The sequence below is a fragment of the Mytilus galloprovincialis genome, chromosome 10 (genome assembly GCF_965363235.1).
Source record: "Mytilus galloprovincialis chromosome 10, xbMytGall1.hap1.1, whole genome shotgun sequence".
NCBI lineage: Eukaryota > Metazoa > Mollusca > Bivalvia > Mytilida > Mytilidae > Mytilus > Mytilus galloprovincialis.
The window spans coordinates 82,284,575-82,310,665 of NC_134847.1; the positions used below are offsets into that span (position 1 = coordinate 82,284,575).

General features: G+C 31.1%; 1 protein-coding gene across 7 annotated transcripts in view; it reads left to right on the forward strand.

Annotated features, from left to right (window-relative positions):
- The first annotated feature begins 429 nt into the window (after positions 1-429).
- Positions 430-26,091, forward strand: part of LOC143048580 (synaptotagmin-7-like) — a 166,902-nt gene continuing 141,240 nt past the window's right edge. For 2 of the 7 annotated variants that reach the window (XM_076222338.1, XM_076222337.1), the window contains exons 1-2: positions 432-579; positions 1,945-2,034. In XM_076222338.1, the coding sequence (XP_076078453.1) occupies positions 2,013-2,034 (22 nt within the window). In that variant the 5' untranslated portion in view covers positions 432-579; positions 1,945-2,012. Of the gene's footprint in view, positions 580-1,944; positions 2,035-3,511; positions 3,587-26,091 lie in introns of those variants that run through there. The other 5 variants (XM_076222333.1, XM_076222334.1, XM_076222339.1 and 2 more) reach the window with 5 other exon arrangements.

The following is a 26,091-nucleotide window of genomic DNA, read 5'->3' on the forward strand; positions in this document are numbered from 1 at the left end:
CTGTTCACTGAGTTTTTATTAAACATTTATTAAACAGACTTCAAAAGTGTAAAAGTACATTGATTTTAAATTTTACCTGTTTGGACAAACCTCTGGTCAATTATTTTGCTTTAGGTAGATATTATAAGTTAATGTCCTATTACCTGATAGACAAGTTAATAGATACAATAACTTCTTATTGAGCTATCACACAGGAAGATTTAAAAGGTGTGAACAGAATGGTTGAATAGACTTATCTTCTAGCTAATTTGACTCTTTCTTCTAATATTCTGAACAGCAAAAAAGTCAGCAAAAATTTAAATGTCAGAGCTATTTGAATGACAACATAATACTTTTAAAAAATCAATTTATTGTATTTATAAAGATCAGTCTATATTTATCTTGAAAGATAATTATGATTAAAGACTTTAAACAAGATTTTCAAATATTTAAAGTGAAGTTATTTCTCCTGTTATATACCGGAAAAGTGTTTTCAATGTAGAACCTGTCATCTATTTATCTCCTACTTTTTCAATGGATTTAGTTTTCTGTGATTTTGAAGTAAATATTTAGACTGCCTCATGTACAACAAACATGTATGTAAGTTTTATATTAATTATTGTTATGGAAACCATGCACAGATGCAATCATTCAATAATTTTTTTTTTTAACTCATAAACTTGTAATGGATATATACCATTTATTTTTTCCTTTCTATTTTCTATTTTAAGTAAAACTTCAATAGCCTGAGGTTTAAAAACATAAAATATTATATTTACAGTAGTAATGCACACATTGAATTTATTATTAAATACAAAATACAAAATAAAATTTCAGGTCACGAAATATTGTACTATCGACCTAAGTAATGAACTTGAATTTTAAAAGCTTTAAAATATAATTTTAAAATGACAAATAAGTTATGATGTAAGTTATTTGCCTGAGCATTTGTAAGTTTAATGTGTATTCTTCAATCTGATTGTAATACATTCCTCTCCTGTATCCACACATAAACTTGTTTATATTGAGTCTAACAACTCCCTGTTCTACTTTCACTTTTGATAATTATTATTCTACCTATATAAATTTGCCCTCAACTGGGACAGTTGTGTATCAGAAAGCCATTACTATAATTCAAAAAATAGAAAAAAGAAGATGTGGTATGACTGCCAATGAGACAATTCTTCACAAGAGACCAAATGACTAAGAAATTAACAGCTTTAGAACACTGTACAGCTTCAACAATGAGCAAATGCCCATATCACATAGTCCGCTATAAAAGACCCTGAAATAAAAAAGCAGTTGAAAAATATAATCGACTCATTAGATTAAAGCTCAAAAACTAAATAAAATAAAATGTTTTTGTTTTGGTAGATAAAATTTATAAAGTTATTTTCTTTAAGGCCTAAACAACAGCTAATTATTACTGCAGGCAGGATACAAAGAGATACTCTCATGCATAAACCTCGGTGATAATGAAAAAGGAACAAAATTTATTAGATATAACACATACATCAAATTTGAATTGGATTTCCATTAAATGCGAATCGTATTCACTAATCAAGTTCACACACTTTTCCTTTTTTTTAAAAATTCAAATCAAATTTGAACTGGCTAAATCGCATTAGAAATGAATTTTTGTTAATACAAATTAGTAACTTCGCATTAATTCTAATTAAACTGTTGTGGACCCTTTCAATTGTAATTCAAATTAAATTATAATTAAATAATTGATATGCGAATTGAAAGTTAGTGTTGTTCAGACAGTAAAATCAACTTGATGTGCATTGCAGTTAAAAATTAGGTTTGGACATATAATATTTCGAATGTGAAGTAAAACTAATTCAAATAAGTTAACACAAATTGAATTAGAGTTACGTGTGAGAATAGCATTATACTGTAAGTTTTTTTTTACCAGTACCGGGTATATTTATTATATTGACAACTGTGTGTATTATTTTGTAGACCATTGGATGTGACAAAGTGAAACAAGACATATATATATCTGAGTCTTCTATACTGAAGTGTTCATCATGATTCCCAAACACACAAGTGGTAAGTCAAATTAAGTTCAGGCATATTATGTTTGTTTGGTTACAGTAAATGAATGAAAAACGTCCCCATGAGGTCAAGGTAAGCTAAATAATTTAATACATAGATGGTCTTTCAATATCTTTTACAAATTGGCATTCATTTACATATATATATTTAAGGAGGTTTTGAAAAAGAAAACATATATAGAAATCTTATAAACCTCATGCTGGTTTTAGTATACAGAAATGTATCAAAACATAGCTGATGATATTCTACAATGCTATGGGGAAAACTGTACTGAAACGGTTTGTCAAAGATCCCAACACTATAGCCTGAACAATGAAGGAAAAATAAATAGAAAAGTAGCATCTTTATAACCTGATACTAGCTTAAAACATGATTTATTGATATATTTCCACTGAATACTTGAGTAATAAATGTAAGCAACACATTCAAGTGGAGATAACTCTTTCTGTACTACTTACAATAAACAGATCTGAAGATTATTAGTTTATTTAGACTTGAATACTGAAAATTCAGTTTATTTTTGCAATTGTGTCATTTTACACTAAAATGCCATTATTATTTCTGCAATACTAAGAAAAATCTCCCTTCACTCATGAGATATCAAAAAACCAAAATGTGAGTTTAAGTTAATGCCATTACAACCCTGTCCCATTTTTCGCTATACATATAGGCAATAATTTCCAAATTAACAGTACTAAGTTATATAACTTAGCATCATATGAAATGGCACTATTATTCATCAACTGATATATATATATTCAATGCAAATTTTGTTTTTTGCTGTATAAACTTAAGTAAGTGCTGTTCTGGAAATGGAATGTCACTCTATTAGAATTGGATTTATATAATCCAGTATGATGCTAACATGACTGTTATATTAGGTGATGTGAAAGGGTTTGAATAAGCTTGAACTGTCACATATAGTGGCTGCTGATTATTCAGTTTATACAAAAAGTTTTGAGACAGGGGCCACTTGCCTTTGTTGAATTAATACAAGGAAATATCTGTGATTTTGGTGTCATATACTATTACAGTAACAGTAAAACATATCTTCTTCACTGAAATTATCAGAAATATTAGTAAGAAGATGTGGTAGGAGTGTCAATGAGACAAATCTCCATCCAAGTCACAATGTATAAAAAGTAAACAAGTATATATGTCAAAATAAGGCCTTCAACACAGAGCCTTGGCTCAAACCAAACAGCAAGCACTATAAAGGGCCTAAAAATGAGGCTGTTTATACTGTATTGTAAAGTTAAACAATAGATATCACATATTTATCTGATTGAAGGTGAAATCTTAATTTGCAAATCTTGGATTTCAGGTACACCCATTTAAAACATAAGTGTATAACACCCTTATCATACGAGAACACGCAATTAAGATATTTTAACCCTATGAATTTGTATTTGTGTTTTATATCATTGTAAGTCCTCCCAAAACCAATACTACACATTTATGTAACACGATTCACTAAAGTATTAGTCAGTCAAGAAGATTTAATCTTGACAGTTTTGGTTTTAACGTTGGATTTTTAAACTTAAAGGTAAATATTTATCTCAAAACAAAGATGTCAAAGTTTATTTCACATTTATATATATATATTGATCTGTATAATTAACAAACTGTGACTTTTCTCCTAAAATACAGTGTCACTTTTTAATTGCTGTTTATAGTTATATTAAATCATGTGTTGTATTTTGTACTTTTTTCACTTATGTCAGTCGTAAATATATCAATCATGATTAATATAAATATAAAGATAACAAGATAAGGGGTTCCTGAAGCAATCGATTGTGGACAGACAAACAATTGAAGCATGACATAATCTTCAGTGATTAAAGCATCCAGAGAGTTAAAAATCAATGAATTTCAGAACAATTTATGAAATAGCTAAGCATCAAATGATCAAGCTACAGATTTAAGGATCTGGATGATTCAATTAAAATTCAGTTCACTTGATAATTATTTTTATTTACTTGTCTATAAAACTAATTTCAATTGGACTATCAACATGATAGCATCAAAATTCTGTGACAATGCCTGGTGAGGCTACAAAACTGTATCAACTTTAATCCTTGCATTTACTGAATGCATTATGGTATACCGTTGTCCCTGTCAACATGTCTGAGAATAACTTAAAACTCTTTAATCAATTTGCATGAAACTATGGTGAATTGTCTATATCTCTATTAATTTAGTTCTCTTTTGATTTTCTTTTTAGATTTTTAATTTAACAATTTCAAGTTATCGAGATTTCATTCATAAAAAGGGTGGATTTTCATGTTTTCAGACAATAACTCAAAAGTGCTGTGAGCAGCTTTTATGAAACTTTGGAGAGACTGGTTGTTTTATATCTATTGAAATAACCTCCCTAATTTAGTGTTTTTTTTTATGCCTCTCCTATGATATTAGAGGGGCATTATGTTTTCTGGTCTGTGTGTCCCTTCGTTCGTTTGTCCGTTCATCACGCTTCAGGTTAATTTTTTTAGTCAAGGTAGTTTTTGATTACGTAAAAGTCCAATCAACTTGAAACTTAGTACACATGTTCCTTATGATATGATATTTCTGATTTTAATGCCAAATTAGAGTTTTTACCTCAATTTCACGGTCCACTGAACATAGAAAATGATAGTGCAAGTGGGGTATCCATGTACTTGGGACACATTCTTGTTTTTATTTTTTTTTTATAAATTTCTAATATGACATTGAGGAGTTATTCTTTGAAAAAGCGACAGGTGTATCATGCACTCGTGGTGCAGTACTTAATTTGTAGAAGTTTTGACATTAGAAGCTTTAAGGTCAGGTCTACTTTTGCTGTGTTCAATATTCATATAAACTTGTTAAATACATTTAAAGGAAAAGTGAAATGATCTGAAAGGAAATAAGTGTAAGATGTTATTGCTTCTGGAAAGAGATTAAAATTTACAGTCTTAAATATGTTTAGCTTTTTAACAACATGCTATTTAGGTAAAACCTCAGCCAACTTGTAACCTGTTTTTTTAATAATGACAGCTTTATTAGATGATTATGAATTTGTTATCTTTTACATTCCATATAAGAAGCCCTTTTCAACCCTCCATTCACAATTCCAGTATTTTATAGAGGTCACCTTTAGATCATCATCTTATGTATCTTGGAGTAACAAAAGTCAGAAAGTATAACTACTGGTATAACCCATTGGTTGTTAGATAGCCCGTAAAGGACTAGCGGTATAACAATGTTTGATAGATAGTCTGTGTAAAGGTAGAATTTTTAAAATGAATTATTTATCAGTATTGATATCTTGTCGAGTACTGGGTAATATCTCATGTCTCTCAACAAAAGCCAATAACTTATAACAAATACTGTAATCCATACAGTTTATGTGACCAGTGGAAAGAAGAACTATGTCCCAAACATCATATATTCAAATATAGGGTAATACTGGAATAATTAGGAGGAACAAAATATTCTAATTGCCATAAATAATCAATTTATATTGTTCTAGGTACAGATGTGTATTAAATAATCATCGCCTGACTTATCCATGTTATTTTATGGTTCTAATGACATTTATTAATTAACCTGATACCCATGTAGTTGGATACATGTGAATTTGAACTTTTATCACAAAAGGTGGATATTATGATACTTTATAAAGTATGCGTTAGTTATCAATCAGATATCGATTCAAGGAGGAGCTATAAATGGACAAAACTTGTAGTTAGAGATTCAAATTTCAAATTTTATTAGATTTCTTTAATCATATTACTTTTATGGTGATGATTGACATTGTGTGAAGATTTGATGGGATTTTTAGTGCATTAATTTGTCCCGTTAGGATTCAAATAAATGTAACTAATATTCGACACATTCCATTCAGGCGATGTGAAATTCAAACTTTTTTTTTAATAATTGCTTGAATTTCATTTTTATCCAAAATCCAAATGAATGAATTCCAATAAATTGTGAGTTTTGATGTGCAGTGACCAAACAATAATTACATGATTTGCCATTGCTAGTGGTAATAAAGTTTACGTGATATATATGATATTGAGTGATTTTCTGTTCCTACCTAGATTTTTTTGTATACAATTGGATGTAATGATGTTTTTACACCTGTAATTAACCTGACTGTATTCTCTGGAAGGTTTTAACATTTCTATAATACAAGAGAAACAAGTTGGCTGGTAGGTGAGTTTTTTTCTGTGGTATTTTATTCATTAATGGTTTACAAAATAGTTATTGAGGGGGGCGGGGAAAGGTGCTAAAAGAGATCAGTTTAGATTAACAAGCTGTCTTTCCCAAGATAGTGTTCAAAGTTAGTTACTTTTGAAGATATAATACCATTGTTTACTTAAATTTTTTAGATTTTAGGTTTTAGGATTCTCATTATTGTGGATTTGTTTTTTTTTTCTTGGGTTTCAATTTTCATAGATTAAGGAAAACTTTCATTTTTGTGTATATTTGATTTTGTGAGTTTGGAAATTTCTGCATACAAAACCTACTGAAACAAAATCATTTTTCAGTGGGGGATCCAGAACTTTTCATAAGGGGGGCACTGACTGAACTAAGGAGGGGCCTGCTCCAGTCATGCCTCAGTGATTCCCTATATAATCAACTAAATTTTTTCCATGAAAGGGGGACATGCTCCCCCCCCCCCCCCTGGATCTGCCTATGCTTTTAGGGGTGCATGTTGATGAACAATAGTAATTTTATTGTCCCCAGCGGGACACATGGTGGATAACATCAAATGATCAGGTATCCATCCATGAGTCTGTCCATCTGGTCTTATTATCACTAGCTCTCAAAATTCTTGACAATTATATTTATATCATAGGTTAATTTCTGTCAGCAATGTCTCTAACAAGATGGAAAATCAGTGTGCCCATCAATTAGTTTTGTAAGAGTTATGTCCCTTGTAAATATTGATTATATGAAGTGCTGTGTAAAACTTTTTAAGCCTAACATTTTCAACTTAAGATGATCAAGGTGATGTTTTATTTAATGACAAATCATATTTCTTTTAAGTGCAATAAAGTAGAAAGTATGATGTAGGTGCTATCAAAACAGCAACCCAATAAAGAAAGAATAACAGAAATTGATGCCTTCTAAAGATTATTTACAATTAAGATAATCTTTAAGATAGAAGTGGGAAATTTAGCACACGAAATTTTTTAAATCAGTAACATCCAATTTTGTTGCTGTATGAATAATGATACTGTTACATATTTATTTCATCTGATATTTCCACCATTTCTACTGTTTGAAGTCACATGGGACAGTGAAATTGTATGTAACCACACCATGCTAAACATCCATTGTGTTGTATCTTACAGTGGAGGCAGTATCAAATCAATGGTAATCAATTAAAAGGTACAAGATTGAACTGACTATTCTGTAAAGGGACTGCCATGATAAAATCCAGATTGCATAACTGACTAACTACTAATGACATTGAGTGAATGAACAAAGAATGACATTAAAAAACAAAAAGGCAAAACATGTAGGCCATATTATAAATAAAATTGCAGACCATTTGAAGTGCTGTTGTCAATTTTGAATATTAAAAACAGTAAGGTTATAATGATTGTTGAAATATTCTTTGAGGAAACTTTTGTTATGTTTGTCCTGCTTGCTTACTAAGTCCTTGTCTTAGATTCTATAAATGTTTCGTGTTTGGTAGGTTTCATACATTCCTGTTACGGGGAATGTTCAATTGTTGTATGTTAAAGTTTGTGAATTTACTGCCAGCAGCAGATTCTTCCTTAGCAATCTGTATTGCAGTCCTATATCTAACTTTGTGACACAATATACCTTTACTAGTTATGGGCCATTTCAAAATCAATGAGGATTTTTACTTTTTGTGGTATATTTTTATATTAGTTAAGTTTAGAATTATAACACAGGTGTTATAAAATGCAGGATAGTCAGGGCTAGCTTGCTGCCAAGTTTCATGAAGATATCTAAAACCACTTCAGAGAAATGTTTTAAAAACAGGCCATTTTTGTCAGGAGTGTGACGCTTTTAGCGTGACATTTAAAAAATTAGAAATTTTCAAAGTAGTAATGAAAAAAGTGGATCGTTTTTATGCTAAACTAAAATATTTCTGGTAGTTGCTACATTATTAGTCTTAAATATTTTTGTAATTTTGTCCAATAAAATTTTAAAATAAGTAAACACTGACCTTTATTGTGAAGGTATGTACAAAAAATAAAGTCTTTAAAAAAATGACACTTTTAAAATTAAAGCTTCCTTGTAACCAAATGTTTTAAAGTCCAATAATGTCAGTATGTGAAATAAGTTTGTATTGGTATATTAGCACTATAATTAAGGGTGTGTTGGTGCTCTAAATCACATATTTTATCGTTTTAATGGACACCAAAAATGCTTGGTTTTGTAGTTTTTTATTTTGTTTAAGATTGTCCAACTTCCTCTGATCATTTTTAAATTTTATATTCAGCCAGTATTAGCGGGTTCTCTCTTTCCAAGTCTCTTTCTTTGAATCATTTCTTCTAGAGAATTTTGCCTGGCTTATGTCAGCAAGTCTAGTGGATGTTTTAAGGAATGGAAGTTTTACCAAAAGTTTCTTCATTTTACTAGCTGTCTTTCAACTATCTGTCCTAAAAATAAAGCAAATTTTCATATTTTTCTTAAATTGTTAAATTCATGTCAGGAGTGTGACGAATTACATCTGAATGGTTAATCCTTGAAACATCTTTAAATATACCATTTTAAATCAAAATAATGGTTCTATTTTGTACAAAATTCATTTCCTCACTTTCCTATATGATATTATAGTTGTACACACTTATTTCCTTTGATAAATTTGCATTACTGTGCACAAAAAATAGAAAAATAACTAATTAAAACTCATTGTGCCAAAACAATTACGATAAATAACACATTTAAGAGGTAAATGATAGGAATATAACTTGGTTTCAACATTTCTAACACAAAGAAACTTGTGGGACTTGTCCTTGTGAAATTATGAATGGACAGAAAATGTCTTAAAAAAAGCGTCACACTCCTGACATATATAATGCACTCCCACATCTATGATATAAACATATCACAGTTGTAATAATTTTTTTTCTTCTCTTTGGAATAGCCACTTCTGAAAAATAAAGAAGAAGAAAACATTTAAGTCCTATCTATTCTTTGGTAGATGTTTAAAGACAGTTGTCACACTCCTGACATTTTTGGGTACCTCTCTTTGTATTTTTTTTAAATGGCCCTAAAAAGAAAGTCCTGTTCTATGGCAAAAGATATCAGTAATTGAAAGCAATGATATAGCATTGTGTTAAGTGAATTTTTGTGAAAGTTTAAAGCATTTTTCAATCTTTGTAACATATGTCAGGAGTGTGACAAAATACTGAAAATAGAAGGCTTTTTCTACATACAATTACATAAAAACGGTACAATGAAATGACATTTTTTTTTTTTGCAAATGATCACAAAAACTCAGGGCTTTCAAAGTTTACTATTTTAACTGAAATATATTAAGATTCTTTTTATTGGCAAAAACTTCAATCACTAGTTATTATTATTTTTTTCAAATTAAGCTATTCAATTTGATTGTTATTATATGATTTAGCAGAAAAGAGGGAAATTTTGGTTTTAAAATTTTTCTTTTTCTATTGACTTTCATTTGGAAAAGGTTGGAGCAATGTTTTTTTAACTGTTTTATTACCAAACTTGTTTATAAGTAGTATGGTTTCTGTTCAAATTTTTTGAGATGTATGTTATTAAAATTTAAGATTATTCAATGTGTCTGTTTCATTCTGCCTGAAACTTTGGAATTATAAAATTTAAAGCATCGGTAATAGGGTAAGACAAAAAGAAATACAAAATATTGAGTTTGAAATTGGACCCCCCATGTCACACTTTTGCCTCATTTTTTTTAAAATGGCCCTTATAGAAGGACTTCAAATGAACTTTTACCAGTGTCAAGGTTAGCATTGTTCCCCTGGTTCCTCTTGTAAACTTGATACCAGTCAGATGAACTTTTACCAGTGTCAAGGTTAGCATTGTTCTACTGGTTCCTCTTGTACACTTGATACCAGTCAGTCATCTTTGAAGTGAATTTGATTGTAATATATCTTATACAAAACAGTTATTGATGTATATTCATTAAGTCCCTAAATAATCTCTTTGATTTTTAGTTTCTAAGAGAAATTATATTGCAAATGAGATTTAATTAAATTTTTACTGATTTGAAAATGGTTCTGAAGTATGACTTTTAAGTATAGACTGAGGTTAATAATTAAAGGTCTGAAAATGTGAGCTTGATTTAAACGGTTTGTTAGTAATGGTTTTTGGGTTTACCAACTGCTTGAACTGTTCAATATTTTCATTTATATTTTTAAAGAAATCAGGAATACCAGGGATCATTCAAGGAGAATGGCCAATAACCATTTACTAATGACGACGCGTACGGTGTTGGTGATAATACGGGTTTTGTTTTCCAGTTCGCCGTTATTGCATTTGTTAGAAGTTTCGGAATTGATAACTATATAAATGTATATATCAAAATGTGCGTAATTAAAAGTAGAAATGGAAAATGCCTTAAAATCAATACTTTTATTCATTTTGTTACTCAAATGATCCCTAATAACACTGATTTTGAGCGTGTAGACGAGTAACACCGCGACATATGATCAGCGTTGCTTTGAAGTTATTCTTATCATTTTTTAAACTTATTAAAAAAAAGTTGTACTCCTAGCAAGAGTAGTCTTTGGTGTTAATGGTGTATGTTTTATTTATGACGTCATCGTTAACTGGACGCGTCTGACCAGGACGAAAAGTTCACTTTGTTTTGTGGTCAAGCCGAAAATAGAAAAGAATATGGATAGGGGTGAAGTTAAGAGTGATTTTAAAAGGTAATTCAAATAGATTATTCCGAAAATGATATATCTTTTTATTCCGTATATAATAAGGAAAAAAAATAACAGGTATTGTTACAACATTTCAAAAGATCGTGGCAGAATTAAGGATTTTTTGAAATTTGCATTTCTGTCACAAAACCCAAATCTCGCATATATTTTGGAGCTCTTCAAAATTCGAACAAATGCTGCAGATCCAAACCACAATTTACATATCCACCCTTCCTGTGTAAAAATCATACAATAAATATACAACTTTCTATGTCTTCAATTAGTAAGTATTGTTTAAATTATGTCCTAAATTGTTCATTTTATTAAATCCGTTGAAATGTCACACTCGCCGTTTTCTGACGTTTTGGCATATTTGTTAAGTGTCTTATGAAAAGTAAAATTCTGACGTTTTGGCATATTTGTTAAGTGTCTTATGATAAAAGGCAGTTCCAGTCTTTTCTACGATTGAAAAAAATTGGTCGAAGTTATAAAGAGAAAATATTGAAAAAAAAATAAACGCGATCTTTTTGTTTTTGTCTAGTCAAAATGTCACAAAACGCCGTTTTTTTTTACATTTTTGTTACAAATATGATTAGTCATATTATACAGTTTTGGAGGGGGGAAATTTGAAATTATGATAGCACAAAAAACACTATATAACATTAAAATCTACTGTTCGGGGATTTTTTTGAACCCATTTTCGATCACATGTCGGAAGTATTAACGACACAGTCAGCGACTACTTTTGTCTAGTCATAATGTCACACCATGCTTTTTTACTTGTTTTGACGTTACGTTCTGTAAAACTTGACATGTAGTGCCTAACTTCGCAAATTACGGAAGCCTAGATACGTGCCATGCTAATTAAAACTTTTTCCAATTTGATATAACGAATTATGAATTTGATATAACAAATTATGAATTTGATACAACAAATTATGAATTTGATATAACAAATTATCAATTTGATATAACATATTATCAATTTGGTATAAGAAATTATCAATTTGATATAACAGACTATCAATTTGATATTAAAATTATCAATTAGAAATAACAAATTGTCAATTTGATATAACAAATTGTGAATTTCTCTACCAATAGTATGATTTAATTATATAATGAGATTGATTGAAACATTGCGTAACTCAAATTGGTGCATTTTTTTGTGTATTGATTCATTGTTTATCTGACGTCCGGTCCAGCGACAAATATGTCATTGAATGCTTATTAAAAACTTTCTTAACAGGTTTAATGTTTCTGAAACTCTCTCCCTCCCCTTTTATCTATTATTTGAGACAGTTTGGGGGACTAGTTTGAACGTTCTCTATTCAGTACATGGGACCTGGTGTCTTAGAACGAACGATTATAATAGAAAAAGGATCAATTTATATTGCACATTTTCAAATCTGACAGAAAGAATGGATAGTGTGTTTCTAGGGACATATAGGAACATGCAAGGATAAACAATGCTTCCCCTTCCTCAAAATCCTGGCATGCTTCTTTATCAATTTCGAAGGGCACATACAAGGATTAATGAAATTTTCTTTATATATTTGTTTCAATAGTTATTTTGTTTGAACACTTTTCATTAAAAACAAAAACCCATGCGCGAGATCTAGAAGAGAAAACCCATGCACAATCAGTGCAAAACTTGGATCTCATACATATATCAAATTTATATAAATTTTTATTTCAAATTATCATAATTTGTTATATTAAATTGATAATCTGTTATATTACAATTTATTTGTTATATCAAATTGAAAAAAGTAAATTTGCATGGCTCTCAAAGACTTCTGTAGCAAATATCTTGCAAAACCATAACTTTTTTTACATTTTTTTTGGATACAATATCTTAACAGATATTTATCGAATCTAATTAAAATTAATATCTGTATCTGTTTCGGCGGAGGACATTTTAGCGCATTGGTAAGACATTTAGAGAAAAAAATCTAACGTTTTAGCGCCAAAGTAAAGCCCATTTTAGCCCAAGATTTTTAACCCATTCGAGCGAAATTGGAAATTATCAATGCCCATTTTAGAGCAATGCTTTAATCCATTTTATGATTAATGATTAATGATTAATGATCAATTTTTTTTTTAAATAGAAGCAAGACAGCACAATTTAAAAAATATCATGTCCATTAAAATATAACACTAAAATTTTATAAATCAAATTTTAAAAGTCCGTTCTAGCCTGAATTTATATTCCTGAGAACGTACGTATTTGGGCTCTGGGTATACCCCCTGTACAATACTGTTCATAAAGCTGCAGTAGGAACTGATTTTTCTCTTTATCTTGTCTAGATTGTGGTGCACATTCGTCTATACATTGTATTTTTATATATGGTGTTGTTTGCAATTTGATGATAGTATCAAGAAAAACGTAAATAGCTGAGTGACAACTATAGAATTACTTTTATTTCCATGATGAACCAAACTGAACATATATATATATATATATATATATACATACAACTTTAATATTAAGCCAGCATAAATTAATGCTCATGGTTTTAGTATTATTCAACTAGGAAAGTTTTCGCTAAAATGGGCTATCGAAAATACAGCTGAACGGATTAATCCTGCGCTAAAATGGGCCCTAAAGTCTGCGCTAAAATGTCCCCTAGTAGTTTAACATTGTTCGCTAAAATTATCTGGGCTCATCTGTTTTCTTGTTCATAGTTGAGATTAAATTTCCTTTTATTTATGAAATTGGCAAATTTGATTAAATTTGTTTTATTGTGGTTAATTTTGAATTTGCTTTCAACGGTTGATTCTTTTAACATTTAATACCGAATTAGACTATTTACCGGATTTGTAATCACATAAGCAACACGACGGGTGCTACATGTGGAGCAGGATCTGCTTACCCTTCCGGAGCACCTGAGATCACCCCTAGTTTTTGGTGGGGTTCGTGTTGTTTATTCTTTAGTTTTCTATGTTGTGTCATGTGTACTATTGTTTTTCTGTTTGTCTTTTTCTTTTTTAGCCATGGCGTTGTCAGTTTGTTTTAGATTTATGAGTTTGACTGTCCCTTTGGTATCTTTCGTCCCTCTTTTAATACAGGCGATGAAACAAACGATTCAACTAATAAAAATTTTATTCGGAAATTATCAAAAGCGGATAAAAGAATAAGCCCTTGACACCATTTGCGAGTATGATGGTCTTGCGAAACAATGATAGTCCGTCGGAAGGGGGCGATAAATGACTGACCCGTGTTAAGATAGAGCAATATCTCTTGCACGTAAAAGTAACCCAGTTCCTTTTATATTTCGAAAAGAGCAGACTAAGGCTACAAGGAAGCACTCGCACCCTCAAAGTGAGTTAAATTGAGTATCAAGAAATGGGGACAGTTTCAAAGAGACAACAACCTGAAAAGAGCAGAAAACAGCTGAAGTCCACCAATGGGTCTTCAATACAGCGCACAATTGATAGGCAAAGAAAATAAGAATTGATATGAGTAAATAAAGTTTACAGAATATTAACTTGAAATATTGCTCTAATCTGAGGAACATATATGCTGTTCCCAGGTCTGATTTTCTTTATTTATCATTTTTATTTCTAAAAGGTTGTGATAAAAAAGTCTACTTAATAAAGTCTGTTTATCGAAAATTGTTACTATGAACAGTCAGTGTCCTATTAATATTAAACCATTCTCGTTGTATTTTGCAGTCTTTAGTGATCGATTATGCAGTTGAGTTTTCTGTAAATGTTACTGTTGATAACCCTGCATGATTTGCATACCTTAGGGATATAGAATAGACTGATAAAAATAGGGTTGATCATTTATATACATATTAATTGATTTGTGGTTGCTTTAACCGGTCTGGAAGTTACATTGTATTAAATGTCTGAATTTTATATTCATGTATACCCTAAACATAGAAAAAAGGTGTTAAAGCATTGAAAATAAGTTTAAATTATAATACCATTGATGTATAAAGAAGCCAGGAACTTTCAATAGTTAATAATTGTTTAATCCAGTTAAACTGCATCAGATATGATAATACTCCAGATTTTTAAATGGTACAGAATTCTGAAGAATATGACGAAACCTAGGTATCAGAAGGAAGTCTGCACCAAAATCTTTTCCAACCACTTAAGTCTGAAGACCAATATGCCTACACTTTCCTTATTGGTCAAAAAAAAATTACAAAAAAAAAATGTACAAATGAAAATTAACTAGTCAGTGCAGACTGAGAAGGTCAAAGGTCAAGGACATTATTACATACTTTGCATCATTTCACAAATTGTTAACAGAAAAAAAATCATCACAAAAAACAAATACAAATTGTGCATCTAAATGTCTTCTACTACAGTTCCATAAAGACCACAACTTGACCCTACAAATTGCTTTTGGAATTGCTTTTGAAATTTGTATATTACCATAATATAAAGACTTTGATGAAATAAGAATTATGAATCAGGTGAACTTAATAAGCATGATAATCAATTGTCAGCCTATAAATACATAAAAAGCACATTGACATAATTATTCAATTGGAATATCACTTGAAATAATTAATTAACATACCATCCCAGACCAGAAAAAATTCTTTCAAATATTTCAAATTATTAAGAAGTTAAAAGATAAAATGGTAGTAATTTGTGTCTGTTAATATGTGTCAGCTACAAAAAGGTACATGAATAATAAATAGGTCTTATAGTTGGCTTATTGATTTTAGAAGGAGAAGTACACATTAATAATCACTTAGTTCATGGATTTCTAGGCTGTTTAACTAAACATCGTACTATATAGCTAGCACACAGAGTTTTGTATAAGACATTTGACCACATGGATTTCTAGGCTGTTTAACTAAACATAATACTATATAGCTAGCACAAAGAGTTTTGTATAAGACATTTGACCACATGGATTTCTAGGCTGTTTAACTAAACATCGTACTATATAGCTAGCACAAAGAGTTTTGTATAAGACATTTGACCACATGGATTTCTAGGCTGTTTAACTAAACATCGTACTATATAGCTAGCACACAGAGTTTTGTATAAGACATTTGACCACATGGATTTCTAGGCTGTTTAACTAAACATCGTACTATATAGCTAGCACAAAGAGTTTTGTATAAGACATTTGACCACATGGATTTATGTCCTGGTTACCTAAACATCATACAAGATGGCTTAGCATAAAGGGACTTTTGAATAAGATATGTTATACCTCATGGAGGTTGATACTGTTAGCTATTTTTGGATTTGATTTATATACTTATATTGAAAAAATGGAGAAAGAATGCTAAATGAGCACTTACAGTGACACATCCAGAAATTGTCATGTGGAAAGAAGGGAGGGGGGCAATGACTGCATAAGGGCACTTCAGTCATGCTTCAGTGATTTTTTATATAATCTACCAAATTTTTTCAACACAGGCACTTGTCAGATCACCCCTCAGTTTAGTTTTAAAAGGGTTGGTATAATGGTATTATGTGCTGATCCTTGTGGGTATTTGGTTTTCTATGTTACCTGCATGGTGTACTATTGTTTGTCTTTGGTTGTTATCATAATTTTCCATGGCATAGTCAGTTTGTTTTCTACTTTTAAAATATACCTTTGGTATCAACAGTTTGTTTTCTACTTTTAAAATATACCTTTGGTATCATTTGTCTCTCTTTGGAATAGGAATGGTTCAAAAAGGCCAGAAATTTCTATCTAAAATTTAAAGGAGAATTAAGGTTCATGAAGGATTAAAATTGGCCCTGAATTTTTTATGTTTTTTAAATTGGGCCAAAAAATTACAAATTTCACATAGAAATACTTGTGATAATACAATAAAGACAAAAATATTTTTTCTGGCACTTTCCTTTACAATTTATGGAGCAATGCCCCCTTGAATAATCATAATTTGTATTATAAGGTCAATTTTAGTAATTTTTATACGACCGCAAAAATTTTAATTTTTTGGTCGTATATTGCTATCACGTCGTCGTCGTCGTCGTCGTCGTCCGAATACTTTTAGTTTTCGCACTCTAACTTTAGTAAAAGTGAATAGAAATCAATGAAATTTTAACACAAGGTTTATGACCACAAAAGGAAGGTTGGGATTGATTTTGGGAGTTTTGGTCCCAACATTTTAGGAATTAGGGGCCAAAAAGGGCCCAAATAAGCATTTTCTTGGTTTTCGCACTATAACTTTAGTTTAAGTGAATAGAAATCTATGAAATTTTGACACAAGGTTTATGACCACAAAAGGAATGTTTGGATTGATTTTGGGAGTTTTGGTTCCAACAGTTTAGGAATTAAGGGCCAAAAAAGGGCCCAAATAAGCATTATTCTTGGTTTTCGCACAATAACTTTAGTATAAGTAAATAGAAATCAATATAATTTTAACACAAGGATTATGACCACTAAAGGAAGGTTGGGATTGATTTTTGGAGTTGAGGTCACAACAGAAGGAATTAAGGGCCAAAAAAGGGCCCAAATAAGCATTATTCTTGGTTTTTGCACCATAACTTTAGTACAAGTAAATAGAAATCTATGAAATTTAAACACAAGGTTTATGACCATAAAAGGAAGGTTGGGTTTGATTTTGGGAGTTTTGGTCCTAACAGTTTAGGAATAAGGGGCCCAAAGGGTCCAAAATTGAACTTTGTGTGATTTCATCAAAAATTGAATAATTGGGGTTCTTTGATATGCCGAATCTAACTATGTATGTAGATTCTTAATTTTTGGTCCCATTTTCAAATTGGTCTACATTAAGGTCCAAAGGGTCCAAAATTAAACTTAGTTTGATTTTAACAAAAATTGAATCCTTGGGGTTCTTTGATATGCTGAATTTAAAAATGTACTTAGACTTTTGATTATGGGCCCAGTTTTCAAGTTGGTCCAAATCAGGATTCCATATCAAGTATTGTGCAATAGCAAGAAATTTTCAATTGCACAGTATTGCACAATAGCAAGAAATATCTAATTGCACAATATTGTGCAATAGCAATTAATTTTCAATTGGAGTTATCTTTCTTTGTATAGAATAGTAGTTGATAATATATGTTGGAAATTTGCCAGACATGACTATGATGTCATTTTCTATTTTTATTTGCCAATAACTTTATGTAAATAACTTCATTGGAAATTTGCCAATATAAAATGTTGCTGATGAAGCTTTTTTTCTTATCTTATCTAAAATGTTTTTAGATAATGTATGTTGGACATTTGCCAGACATGACTATGATGTCATTTTCTATTTTTATTTGCCAATAACTTTATGTAAATAACTTCATTGGAAATTTGCCAATATAAAATGTTGCTGATGAAGTTTTTTTTATTGTTTTATACAATAAACAATGTATATTCACTTTTACTACCAACCAATCTTTACCATTCAGTGATAACAAGCACTTTATTTTACATTTTAATATTTTATGATATATTTAAAAGAGTAGTTATTGTTGCAAACTCCATTAGAAATTTGAATTGATATCAGTTTTGGAAAAAGGGAAACAGGGATGTGGAAAAAGGGGGGGGGTTTAAATTTTTCTCATTTCAGATTTCATAAATAAAAAGAAAATCCTTCAAACATTTTTTTGAGAGGATTAATATTCAACAGCATAGTGAATTGCTCAAAGGCAAAAAAAAACTTTTAAGTTCATTAGACCACATTCATTCTGTGTCAGAAACCTATGCTGTGTCAACTATTTAATTTTAGATTTAAAAAGTTTGAAGAAGAAATCTTTAATTGATTTGTAAAATCTTGACATTTGTTTTGTGTAAAAAAAACCCATGTAATGTCAAAAATTTGATCACAATCCAAATTCAGAGCTGTATCACGCTTGAATGTTTTGTCCATACTTGCCCCAACTGTTCAGGGTTCGACCTCTGCGGTCGTATAAAGCTGCGCCCTGCGGAGCACCTGGTTTCCCATAATTTTAATTGTTTTTGGCATAATTAACCCTGGTTGCCATCTACAATCCAAAAAGTTTTTATATTGATGAAATCTATATCAAAATTGTAATTTTTTTGGTTACAACACTTTTTGGATCAAAGATGGTGGCCAAAGTATTTTTGAAGCTTTTAGGTCTGAAAAATGCACAAAATCATTATATTTTGACAAATTGTCCAAAATTGACTTACTTTGGAAAATATTATGTACTCTTATGAAAAGAACTGATATATTTAGCATTTATACTTTTGAAATAGACCCAGTTACGAACCAAATTAAGACCTTTTTGGTGTTTTATGATAAAGTTGATATTTTAGGCCATTTTGTGCCATAAGTGATCGATATCGAACCTTGTCCTTTAGGGTATCATTTCATACAATGACAGTTTGGAATTCATTGAGGTCTTTTTAATTTGTGAAAATTGACATGTATTTCATTATGACTTAATTAAAAGTATTTTATTTCCATTTTCAATATCACCATTGAAATTCATTGAAAACAGATTTCCATTTATATTAAGGACACAAAACATATAGCATGTGGCCAATTGATGAAGACAGATCTTTTTACCTATCTGATGGTTTGTTGAACCTTACCCAAGATGTTTCTGTAAACACGAGGCCTAATTAAATGTTATTGAAAATAAGGATATAATCAATAACCATTCTACACCTATTGGTTAAGTAATTAGAAGTCTGCTTCCTTTATGAGACCCAAAATAACATGCTTGATTATAATTTTTTTTACGACAAAACCCTTAATAATTAAAGATGGCACTTTGGTATAAAATAGCATAATTTTTCTGTTTAAACAATACAAACATACCTTACAGGTAAGTAACTTAGCATTTGACAATGATAACCATTCAGTTACAGTGAATTCTCTTCTGGTTTGAATATTTTAAAGCAAGGATAGAATTTAGGATTATTACATTTCTGGCTCAGTTTTGTAAGCAGGGGTGTAGCTGCCGTTAGGCACTTTAGGCACGTGCCTTACACATAATTTTTTCACAAATATTTTTTTTCATTAAAAAAAATAATAAACAATGTTATATGTAGATGAACTCCAGTGAAGTTGTCACAACTCGAATGTCATGTGTACACTAGTCTCTCGTCCTTAGTGAATGGAATATTGGATAGAATTGAATGTTTTTATGTGTGTACCTTATATAGAAACTATAAACTAGAACTTTGGTTCAGATCATTTCAATTCTATCAACAAAAACTTGAATGAACCTCAACTTAGACACATGCATTTTTGGGGAAGACGGCTTCAAGCCGTCAATCCCCAATGGGGTTGACCAGAGTGACATTCCCTCACATCATTCATTTTGTTTTTATAGTGTGGAAAACCCCCCAACAAATCTTACTAAGAATGATGAGATGGGGAGACACAAATGAATAAATTGACTTTAAACACTTTTTTACACATTTCCCTTCTGTTTCTCTCGAAATTATCGTATATCGAGCTCTCCTTTACACTATTTACGTTTCTTTTACAATCCGGAAAAATCAGTATGACGAGATATTCTAAATTTATCCAACCTACATTATATTTTATAGTGACGTCATTGTTGGAATGCCACACTACGCATAAGCAGGGATATCCTTCACTGGTTATTTAAATCATTCTCAAAGATTGTGCACTTATTAAAAAATAGTATTTGTTAAATTTAAACATAATGATGTTTGCTGTAGATGATTTTAAACATGATAACATGCAATACTTTAATTTGTAGGTCAACAACTTTCAAAGTAAACAGGAAGTCCGAGGGGCTACATGAGATCGGGGAGAGAAACGATCTTTTCCATTTTTTTCTGTAAAACTCTGTTTTGAGAATCTTACTCCAATTCAGGAGCACCTCAATTTATGAGCTAATTATCCACTAAAATAAACACTTAAAATGTGACATTTAGTATATGATAAGTAGTCTTTCATTAAAACTAAATTTTGTGTACCAACATAATCATTGTAATAGTTACAAAAAAATTACAAATGTTGCATTTTGTAGTTTAAACATGTTAAACCTATTTATTCATGAAATTTTACAAATATTTCAAAATGTAGGATTTGGAAACAAGCTTCACACAGTTTACATCAATCATATTGTTATTTTTATTAGTACCTGTATCCCTGTGATGAGAGATATAACTGGGAACTTTATCAATGGAAATTTAAAACTGAATAGATTTTTCAGTCCTAACTTTCTTAAGAAAAAAATTAAAAATTTTAAGAGTACTGTCACAAAAAATGGAAAATGGCCCTAGCCTACTGTTCAGTCGTACACTATTAAGATTTCAAAAATAATTGTAGTTGTTGTTAAATGACAGAATTAAACTAGTTGAATTTTAGATAATTAACTATCAACTTTAATTGAATGTTTAGATTTAGAAGATGCAGATCTCTTCCATTGGTCTAAATTGAATCCTAAACTAAAGAAACAAAATTACATTAAACAACAATTGATTCCAATAGTGTCAACCTTCCACATGTTCTAGCTGTTCTTTTTTTCATTCTTTATATGAAGACTATCAAAAGATAACCCCCCCCAACCCCCCCAACCCCCCAACCCCCACCCCAAAAAAATTAAATAGAAACAAGGGCCGTCTTTCCCCTCAGAGCTATTCAGCTCTTTGATTAATGAGTTGTTGTTAGTTTTCAACTAGGTTTCCACTTTGTCTTCACCTGACTTGCCAATGTTGGTCATCCGTTTGGTTGTTCAGGATGCATAAAGACGTAGTCACGTCTGATCAGAATGGGGACATTCAATCTTATGCCAATATGTAGAGAGAATGCCACTCTTTGAGGAGTCCGTAGTTGGTCTAATGAAAGGCAAAGTTTCTGCTCCTATCCAATAATCCCTCATTTTCCAATGCATGGCATTTTCAAATTTCCAGACCTTCGTCCTGTACAACACCTATTACAGGACTAAGTTAAATGTTGTAATTATTGTAAATAATCAATTTGGTTTTTTTTTGTTCTAAACTTGCATAAATATTTTACACTGGATGTTTAGAAATCAATCTATCAACTAGCTTCCAGTAGTTTTGAGTACTCGCAGATCTACGAGTAATGACCACAATTATTCAAATTCCTAAGCAGGTAGGGATTTAACAGTAGAGCGGTATATAAAGAAATACGAATTTCTTGAATTTTGTTACGTTAGTATGAACAGAACAGAACTTTTGCACTAGGCATCGACTATGTGTGTATGTGTTTGTGTGGCTAGGGGTGTTATTATGTAGTATAATATCAGTGTTTACGTGCACGTGCATATTTTTTTTTAATGAAGGATCGTCAATATGTACTATCCATTAAGTTAAACGTATATATCTATCATAACGGAATAGATTTGAAAATACCAAACAGGGTGTACTGCTTAATTAAAGGGATACGCGGATCTATGATTGGCAGTACATATTTTAAATATCTTTTTTAATATTTGATTTTCCAATTGTACTGCGTTATTTAATTCACCATTCAGATGTTATGGTAAATTATTCATAATTCTTTGAACTTTTCATTATGTATATTATAATTATCATGATTAAATGACCAGAAAATTTAATATTTTTGTGCATAAAATTTTGCAGCCAAAACGCTGAAATCCGTTTTCCATCGGGGGGGCTTTGCCCCCCTGAACCCCCTACCAGGGCCTGATCTGGACATGCTGGGGGCCTTAAGCGGCCCCAGACCCCCTGCCAATTTGTGCCTACAGTTGAATGAATGCCTAGCTACGCCCCTGGTAAGCAAACATCTTTGTGCTCTAAATACATAATGTATTTGTATAATTTTGATTTTAATACATCAAAACAAATTTAAAGTATCTATTGAGCTATAAATTGTTTTAATTATTGAAGAGACTGATAGAATAACTGTAGCATGATTTGCCAAATGAAATAATCTAATTGTGGAAGTCATTTAAGGAATGACTGTAATATTTTTTCTGTCTATGAAGAAATAACAAAAAAAATTTGGTGCACACTGAATAACGCGCGTAACGGGTTATTTAACAGTGTGCACCACATTTTTTATGTTATTTCGAATAGACAGAAAAAATAATACAGTCATTTCTTATAATTTAATTCTAAATTTCATTTTAAACTGTAGAAAACCATGAAAAAACGTTGATGGCGTCATGGTCACATGACTAAATTATGTCTATGGGCTCATAACAAAATAACGTCAGCCAATCAGAAGACGCGTTACATCCAAAATTAAATTATTAATGATTAGCATGAACATCAGACACTTGAGTTTATCTTGATTGTTTATCTTATTTTTTAACAAAGTATATATTATAGCACACTGGTGTTTCCGAGGAAAATTGATATAACTGGTTATATTTTATTAGCTCACCTGGCTGAAGGCCCAAGTGAGCTTTTTTCATCACTTGTCGTCCATCCTCATCATCTGTCGTCATTGTCCTTCGTCAGCGTAATTAAACTTTTTACATTTTGAACTTCTTCTAGAGTCTCAACCACTGAATGGAATGAAACCAAACATGGCATGAATGTTCTTTATGAGGTGCTGACCAAGTGTTGTAACTTTGTAGCCGATCCATCATCCAAGATGGCCACCAGCGGGGGACTTAGTTTAATATAGAACCCTATGGGATATACATACAAATGTCTTCTTTTAGAGAACCACTAAATGGAATGAAACCAAACATGGCATGAATGTTCCTTATGAGGTGTTGACCAAGTGTTGTTACTTTGTAGCCGATCCATCATCAAAGATGGCCACCAGCAGGGTACTTAGTTTAACATAGAACCCTATGGGATATACATACAAATGTCTTCTTTTAGAGAAGCACTGAATGGAATAAAAGTAAACATGGCATGAATGTTCCTTATGAGGTGCTGACCAAGTGTTGTTACTTTGTAGCCGATCCATTATCTAAGATGGCCACCAGCGGGAGACTTAGTTTAACATAGGAACCTACAAATACATACAAATGTCCTCTTTTAAAGAAGCACTGAATGGAATGAAACCAAACATAACATGAATGTTCCTTATGAAATGGTGACCAAGTGTTGTTACTTTGTAGCCAATCCATCATCCAAGATGGCCACCAGCGGGGGGACTTAGTTTTACATAGGACCCTATCAGAAATACATACAAATGACTTCTTTAGAGAACCACTGAATGGAATGAAACCAAACATAGCATGAATGCTCCTTAAGAGATGCTGACCAATTGCTGTTACTTTGTAACAGATCCATCATCCAAGATGGCCACCATCGGGAGACTTAGTTTAACATAGGACCCTATGGGAAATACATACAAATGTCTTCTTTTAGAGAACCACTGAATGGAATGAAACCAAACATAGCATGAATGCTCCTTAAGAGATGCTGACCAAGTGCTGTTACTTTGTAACCGATCCATCATCCAAGATGGCCACCAGCGTAGGACTTAGATTAACATAGTACCCTATGGGAAATATTTACAAATGTCTTCTTTTATAGAAGCACTGAATGGAATGAAACCAACCATGGCATAATGTTCCTTATGAAGTGCTGACCAAGTGTTGTTACTTTGTAGCCGATCCATTATCTAAGATGGCCGCCAGCGGGGAACTTAAATTGACATAGGACCCTATGGGAAATACATACAAATGTCTTCTTTTAGAGAAGCACTGAATGGACTGAAATCAAACATGGCATGAATGTTCCTTATGAGGTGTTGACAAAGTTGCCCAAGACCACAATAAATATCCCACTTTTTGTTGTCCATGAATACAGTTTCCTTTAATTATAGTGTATTTTTTCTTTATTATTTTTCTTTCCCTTTCTCATACATTTCTTAGTTTTTCTGGGGTGGAAATGAAAGAAGAGAGCTGAAATAAACTTTTGGATGTTTTATTTTAACTGATTTTGATATGGAAAGAGTGATTAGGCCAGGTACAAAAAGGTGATATTTACATTCTTCGGAACATCTCTAATGACTTGTTCATAGGGGTATGGATGCGTATTGGCTAAATTTGTAAAATAGAGGAGCAATCTTTCTGAATGTTGGATATATTTTTGGACTAGAACTGTACTTTACACACACAAAAAATTTGACATAAAGATTAGGAGCAATTTTTTTAATGAAACAAAACGTTATAAAGAACTAATAGAGAATTTAATTGTGGTCTGTGGCCAAGTGTTGTTACTTTGTAGCCCTTCCATTATCCAAGATGGTCGCCAACCGGGGACTTAGTTGAACATTGGACCCTATGGGTAATACATACAAATGTCTTCTTTAAGAGTACTATTGAATGAAATGAAATCAAACATAACAATATTGAACCAAATTAGGCCTAAAACATCATTATAAGTATCTGTTAGAATTTTTTACATTTTTTAATATTATTTCAAAATCCCAAGTAGAATCAGGTGAGTGACACAGGCTCTTGAGCGGCTCTAGTTAAGATCAAGATATCAGCAATGTCTTGAACATAAAAATTGTGAATCATGTATTATTAAAGAGATATATGTCTCTTAATTTTATGGAAATTTGCATTTTGCTAATGCAGAGTTAAGTCCCTTGAAATATTAACTGTCTATTTAGGTTCCAACATTGTGTAAATGATAGAATTTTAAGTTATTGTTAATATTTAAGTTATTGTTAATATTTTTAAAAGACAAAAATTTAACCATATATATATATATATAACTCGTCTAAACATCAACCCAACAATGTTAGATCTGTAAATATATATATATGTTTTAAATAATATTTTCTGTTTGAACTTTCAATAAATAAGGATATAGCCATTTCACTATTTCTTTTATTTTGTCTGACCTCAATGTAGCAGTGCTCTAAGTGGCCTGTCTAAGTTAATAAGTTCATTTACAAATTTCACTAGAATTAGTCAACACTGACATTGTGTCAGTGAGCCCTGCTCATAATGACTCTGATCTGAAGTGACCAGGGTTGTTGGTTGGTTACTAAGGTGGTTCTTTTCATTGTAAATCTGGCTATGTCACACCAATATCAACCTGCCATCAAGATGAAGCCAATTATTAGTGCTGATGATGACATTAAATACAATCAATCAATTTATCATCTTATCATCAGGCAATAATAATGTAGTATTATTGTTTTCGTCTGATCAAACAAAATTATTCTGACTGTAAACCAACTTATTTTTGGGGATACTTTATTTTACGTTTTACCCTGTATAGACAGCTTTGCAGCTATTTAATTTCAAGATTTTCTGATGGATGCAGTTTAATAAAGAAAGATTAACATATTGGTGACAATTTATATTCTGTTATTTTTCTACTCGCAAAATAAAT